Consider the following 7,062-nt stretch of genomic DNA (forward strand, 5'->3'; position numbering starts at 1 on the left):
AAATATTCACTAGCTTGCACAGGCACAAAGTAATATAATCCGATTTTAATCCTAACCTCAACCACACTGCTAATCCTTCCCTTAAATTAAGACCATAAAACAACATTTTCCACAGCCAATTCTGACTTTGCAGCTGACATATCTAGAGGAAATCGCACAGTTCTGCCTCCAGGTCAAGATTCATGACAAACGTCAACATGAGACAGGGAGAAGCAATGTAAAAATCAATAACGAAATTGTTTCCACTATTAACATGCTTTTTCTTGTTTCAAGTATGTTTTATTATGAAAAGTACAATATAACCATGTATACTTGTACAACTATGGAGCGTATGTCCACATATAATTGTACAATTTGTTTTTCCAACATAAAAGACAAGAAATGATCACATTGGTATTTTAACAGTGTTATTGTAAGAGTTTAAATGTTTAAACAGAGGATACATCTAAAACAGGATAAAACAAGTGCAGTATGTTCTGAGAATGTTACTGTTTGTCCAGTGTGTGTGTGTGTGTGTTTGTCCAGTGTGTGTGTGTGTGTGTTTGTCCAGTGTGTGTGTGTGTGTGTGTGTTTGTCCAGTGTGTGTGTGTGTGTGTGTTTGTCCAGTGTGTGTGTGTGTGTGTGTGTCCAGTGTGTGTGTGTGTGTGTGTGTGTGTCCAGTGTGTGTGTGTGTGTCCAGTGTGTGTGTGTGTGTCCAGTGTGTGTGTGTGTGTCCAGTGTGTGTGTGTGTGTGTCCAGTGTGTGTGTGTGTGTGTCCAGTGTGTGTGTGTGTCCAGTGTGTGTGTGTGTGAGTCCAGTGTGTGTGTGTGTGTGTTTGTCTAGTGTGTGTGTCCAGTGTGTGTGTGTCTGTGTGTATCCAGTGTTTGTGTGTGTGTGTGTCCAGTGTGTGTGTTTGTCCACTTTGTTTGTCCAGTGTGTGTGTGTGTGTGTGTCCAGTGTGTGTGTGTGTGTGTGTGTGTGTGTATTTTTGTTTGACCAGTGTGTGTGTGTGTGTGTGTGTGTGTGTGTGTGTGTCCAGTGTGTGTGTGTGTGTGTGTGTGTGTGTGTGTCCAGTGTGTGTGTGTGTATGTGTGTGAGTCTGTGTGTGTTTTCGTTTGTCCAGTGTGCGTGTGTCCAGAATGTGTTTGTGTGTGTTTGTTCAGTGTGTGTGTTGAGTGTGTGTGTCCATTTTGTGTCCAGTTTGTGTGTGTTCAGTGTGTGTTCAGTGTGTGTTCAGTGTGTGTGTGTGTGTGTGTGTGTGTGTGTGTGTGTGTCCAGTGTGTGTGTGTGTGTGTCCAGTGTGTGTGTGTGTGTGCCCAGTTTGTGTGTCCAGTGTGTGTGTTTGTGTGTGTTTGTGTGTGTGTGTTTGTGTGTGTCCAGTGTGTGTGTGTTTGTGTGTGTGTGTGTGTTTTTGTGTGTGTGTGTGTGTGTGTGTGTGTGTTTGTCCAGTGTGTGTGTGTGTGTGTGTGTGTGTGTGTGTGTGTGTGTGTGTGTGTGTTTGTCCAGTGTGTGTGTGTGTGTGTTTGTCCAGGTGTGTGTGTGTGTGTGTGTGTTTGTCCAGTGTGTGTGTGTGTGTGTGTTTGTCCAGTGTGTGTGTGTGTTTGTCCAGTGTGTGTGTGTGTTTGTCCAGTGTGTGTGTGTGTGTGTTTGTCCAGTGTGTGTGTGTGTGTGTGTGTGTTTGTCCAGTGTTTGTGTGTGTGTGTCCAGTGTGTGTGTGTGTGTGTCCAGTGTGTGTGTGTGTGTGTCCAATGTGTGTGTGTGTGTGTGTCCAGTGTGTGTGTGTGTGTGTCCAGTGTGTGTGAGTCCAGTGTGTGTGAGTCCAGTGTGTGTGTGTGTGTGAGTCCAGTGTGTGTGTGTTTGTCCAGTGTGTGTGTGTGTTTGTCCAGTGTGTGTGTGTGTGTGTGTGTGTGTGTGTGTGTGTTTGTCCAGTGTGTTTGTGTGTGTGTTTGTCCAGTGTGTGTATGTGTGTGTTTGTCCAGTGTGTGTGTGTGTGTGTTTGTCCAGTGTGTGTGTGTGTGTGTGTTTGTCCAGTGTGTGTGTGTGTGTGTGTTTGTCCAGTGTGTGTGTGTGTGTGTGTGTGTCCAGTGTGTGTGTGTGTGTGTGTGTGTCCAGTGTGTGTGTGTGTGTGTGTCCAGTGTGTGTGTGTGTGTCCAGTGTGTGTGTGTGTGTCCAGTGTGTGTGTGTGTGTCCAGTATGTGTGTGTGTGTGTCCAGTGTGTGTGTGTCCAGTGTGTGTGTGTGTCCAGTGTGTGTGTGTGAGTCCAGTGTGTGTGTGTGTGTGTGTTTGTCTAGTGTGTGTGTCCAGTGTGTGTGTGTCTGTGTGTATCCAGTGTTTGTGTGTGTGTGTGTCCAGTGTGTGTGTTTGTCCACTTTGTTTGTCCAGTGTGTGTGTGTGTGTGTGTCCAGTGTGTGTGTGTGTGTGTGTGTGTGTATTTTTGTTTGACCAGTGTGTGTGTGTGTGTGTGTGTGTGTGTGTGTGTGTGTGTGTGTGTGTCCAGTGTGTGTGTGTGTGTGTGTGTGTGTGTCCAGTGTGTGTGTGTGTATGTGTGTGAGTGTGTGTGTGTTTTCGTTTGTCCAGTGTGCGTGTGTCCAGAATGTGTTTGTGTGTGTTTGTTCAGTGTGTGTGTTGAGTGTGTGTGTCCATTTTGTGTCCAGTTTGTGTGTGTTCAGTGTGTGTTCAGTGTGTGTGTGTGTGTGTGTGTGTCCAGTGTGTGTGTGCCCAGTTTGTGTGTCCAGTGTGTGTGTGTGTGTTTGTGTGTGTTTGTGTGTGTGTGTTTGTGTGTGTGTCCAGTGTGTGTGTGTGTGTGTGTGTGTGTGTGTTTGTCCAGTGTGTGTGTGTGTGTGTGTGTGTGTGTGTGTGTGTGTGTGTGTGTGTGTGTGTGTGTGTGTGTGTGTGTGTGTGTGTGTGTGTGTGTGTGTGTGTGTGTGTGTGTGTGTGTGTGTGTGTCCAGTTATTATTTCAGGGACACTGAAGAGCCAACAGAATAAACCCAAAACCCTGGATAGAGGGGCTCAGTGAATGTGGAGGTGAATGTGATCAGGTGGGTCAGTGTGTCAGAGGAGGCTCTATAGAAGGACAGAGTGCCGGCTGACCAGTCCAGATACACTCCTACTCTGTGGGAGCTGGAGGAGGGGACATCTATGGTAGTGGAGTTATTATTGTGACAGGCAGAGTAACTGTTGTCATAGCAGAACAGACTCCAGGACTTGTCATTGGATCCAAGACAACAGTACTTAACCACTCCTCTCCTGTTGATTCCTTTATATGTCACTCCTATAACAGCCCCCCCACTCCACTCAACCTCCCCTCTCCCACTCCACTCTACCTCCCAGTAACAGCGCCCAGTCAAACCCTCTCCACACAGCACCTGTCTCCAGTCCTCAAATCTCTCTGGGTGATCAGGATACGGCTGCTTCTCTCTCCTACATGTCACCTTTCTGTTCTCCTCAGACAGAGAGAGGTGTCTGTTTACTGTGTTTAGGTCCAGTGTGAGATCACAGACATCTGATGGATGAAACCAGATACAATATTAGAAATCATCATCATTCACATTAGAATGTTAACTCACTTTTCACTAATTCATTTAATGTAGATGTTTCTAGGTATCAAAAGGAGCAGTTAAGGTAACTTGAGACTTGTTGAATGATCACATGTTATACTGTTCCGGAACTCCAATTTGAGCAGCAGCAGCTGAAAAATGAGCTCCTACAAATATTGAAATTTACATGGTTTTTAGAGTGAAGTACATCGGAAAAAAGCAAAAGAAAACTGCAAGACTGAATAGGAGAAAAAACAAGCAACAAACAAAGAAGATAGGCTTTTGAAAAATAACTATTTTTCATAAAATTGTAGTTATCTTAGCAAGCTGAATTGTTTACCAGTTGCTAAGCAGTTGCTAGGGACTCTTTTGGAAGAAGCTAGCTAGCTAACGAAGAACAACAAAGAATATCTAGTTAACAGAAGAAAAGAAAGAGAAAATCAGGACAGAAGAAAAAGGATATCAAAGTGAAACAGTTCTCTAAAGACACAGGAGACAATAATACAAGAAACAACACTTCTGTAGCTTGTCAACTATGTGTCTGTCTATCCCTGTTCTCTCCTCTCTGCACAGGCCATACAAACGCTTCACACCGCGTGGCCGCTGCCACTCTAACCTGGTGGTCCCAGCGCGCACGACCCACGTGGAGTTCAGGTCTCCGGCAGCCTCTGGAACTGCCGGTCTGCAGCAAACAAGGCTGAGTTCATCTCAGCCTATGCTACCCTCCAGTCCCTAGACTTCCTGGCGCTGACGGGAACATGGATTACCACAGATAACACTGCTACTCCTACTGCTCTCTCCTCGTCTGCCCACGTGTTCTCGCATACCCCGAGAGCATCGAGCCAGCAGGGTGGTGGCACTGGAATCCTCATCTCTCCCAAGTGGACATTCTCTCTTTCTCCCCTGACCCATCTGTCTATCTCCTCATTTGAATTCCATGCTGTCACAGTTACCAGCCCTTTCAAGCTTAACATCCTTATCATTTATCGCCCTCCAGGTTCCCTTGGAGAGTTCATCAATGAGCTTGACGCCTTGATAAGTTCCTTTCCTGAGGATGGCTCACCTCTCACAGTTCTGGGTGACTTTAACCTCCCCACGTCTACCTTTGACTCATTCCTCTCTGCCTCCTTCTTTCCACTCCTCTCCTCTTTTGACCTCACCCTCTCACCTTCCCCCCCTACTCACAAGGCAGGCAATACGCTTGACCTCATCTTTACTAGATGCTGTTCTTCCACTAATCTCATTGCAACTCCCCTCCAAATCTCCGACCACTACCTTGTATCCATTTCCCTCTTGCTCTCATCCAACACTTCTCACTCTGCCCCTACTCGGATGGTATTGCGCCGTCCCAACCTTCGCTCTCTCTCTCCCGCTACTCTCTCCTCTTCCATCCTATCATCTCTTCCCTCTGCTCAAACCTTCTCCAACCTATCTCCTGATTCTGCCTCCTCAGCGAGAGTTGCACCCCTTCTGAAAAAACCTACACTCGATCCCTCCGATGTCAACAACTACAGACCAGTATCCCTTCTTTCTTTTCTCTCCAAAACTCTTGAACGTGCCGTCCTTGGCCAGCTCTCCTGCTATCTCTCTCAGAATGACCTTCTTGATCCTAATCAGTCAGGTTTCAAGACTGGGCATTCAACTGAGACTGCTCTTCTCTGTGTCACGGAGGCTCTCCGCACTGCTAAAGCTAACTCTCTCTCCTCTGCTCTCATCCTTCTAGACCTATCTGCTGCCTTTGATACTGTGAACCATCAGATCCTCCTCTCCACCCTCTCCGAGTTGGGCATCTCGGGCGCGGCCCACGCTTGGATTGCGTCCTACCTGACAGGTCGCTCCTACCAGGTGGCATGGCGAGAATCTGTCTCCGCACCATGCGCTCTCACCACTGGTGTCCCCCAGGGCTCTGTTCTAGGCCCTCTCCTATTCTCGCTATACACCAAGTCACTTGGCTCTGTCATATCCTCACATGGTCTCTCCTATCATTGCTATGCAGACGACACACAATTAATCTTCTCCTTTCCCCCTTCTGATAACCAGGTGGCGAATCGCATCTCTGCATGTCTGTCAGACATATCAGTGTGGATGACGGATCACCAGCTCAAGCTGAACCTCGGCAAGACGGAGCTGCTCTTCCTCCCGGGGAAGGACTGCCCGTTCCATGATCTCGCCATCACGGTTGACAACTCCCTTGTGTCCTCCTCCCAGAGTGCTAAGAACCTTGGTGTGATCCTGGACAACACCCTGTCGTTCTCCACTAACATCAAGGCGGTGACCCGATCCTGTAGGTTCATGCTCTACAACATTCGTAGAGTACGACCCTGCCTCACACAGGAAGCGGCGCAGGTCCTAATCCAGGCACTTGTCATCTCCCGTCTGGATTACTGCAACTCGCTGTTGGCTGGGCTCCCTGCCTGTGCCATTAAACCCCTACAACTCATCCAGAACGCCGCAGCCCGTCTGGTGCTCAACCTTCCCAAGTTCTCTCACGTCACCCCGCTCCTCCGCTCTCTCCACTGGCTTCCAGTTGAAGCTCGCATCCGCTACAAGACCATGGTGATTGCCTACGGAGCTGTGAAGGGAACGGCACCTCCATACCTTCAGGCTCTGATCAGGCCCTACACCCAAACAAGGGCACTGCGTTCATCCACCACTGGCCTGCTCGCCTCCCTACCTCTGAGGAAGCACAGTTCCCGCTCAGCCCAGTCTAAACTGTTCGCTACTCTGGCACCCCAATGGTGGAACAAGCTCCCCTCACGACGCCAGGACAGCGGAGTCAATCACCACCTTCCGGAGACACCTGAAACCCCACCTCTTTAAGGAATACCTAGGATAGGATAAAGTAATCCTTCTAACCCCCCCTTAAAAGATGTAGATGCACTATTGTAAAGTGGTTGTTCCACTGGATATCATAAGGTGAATGCACCATTTTGTAAGTCGCTCTGGATAAGAGCGTCTGCTAAATGACTTAAATGTAAATGTAAATGTAATACTGTATGGTAATATAAAACACACTTATTCACATTAATTACACACACACACACACACACACACACACACACACACACTCATATAAACTCTTTGTAAATGTTGGTGTCCCTGATTTGTGCTTCTGTAGAACTACAGATGATATTTAATATGACCAAGTCAGTAATGATGGTGGTCTTTGACTTAACTTGAATTAAGACTTATTCTTAGTCATATTCTTCACAGCAGTCAACACTCACATTTTCTAAGTCCAGGTTTCATTCTGTTCTCTCCACCATGTTCCACACTGTAGCGGTAAGCAGAAAAACAGACAGTCATTGAGGGATACACCTGAACACACACACACACACACACACACACACACACACACACACACACACACACACACACACACACACACACACACACGTGTCAAGCGTTGATAAGAGCGTTTTCAGTGTTTGTGTCCAGTGTGTGTGAGTCCAGTGTGTGTGTCCAGTGTGTGTGTGTGTGTGTATTTGTCCTGTTTGTGTATTTGTCCTGTGTGTGTGTGTCCTGTGTGTGTGTGTGTCCTGTGT

General features: G+C 47.3%; 1 protein-coding gene across 1 annotated transcript in view; it reads right to left on the minus strand.

Moving 5' to 3' along the window:
• Positions 1-2,924: 2,924 nt before the first annotated feature.
• The window catches only part of LOC123739624 (stonustoxin subunit beta-like), a gene marked incomplete at its 5' end in the record, with an annotated part of 10,558 nt that continues 6,420 nt past the window's right edge, over positions 2,925-7,062 (minus strand). Inside the window, 2 exons of the mRNA XM_045713920.1 lie at positions 2,925-3,483; positions 6,745-6,791. Coding sequence (XP_045569876.1) covers positions 2,933-3,483; positions 6,745-6,791 — 598 coding nt within the window. The remainder of the gene's footprint in view (positions 3,484-6,744; positions 6,792-7,062) is intronic.

Source organism: Salmo salar, chromosome ssa02 (genome assembly GCF_905237065.1).
Source record: "Salmo salar chromosome ssa02, Ssal_v3.1, whole genome shotgun sequence".
NCBI lineage: Eukaryota > Metazoa > Chordata > Actinopteri > Salmoniformes > Salmonidae > Salmo > Salmo salar.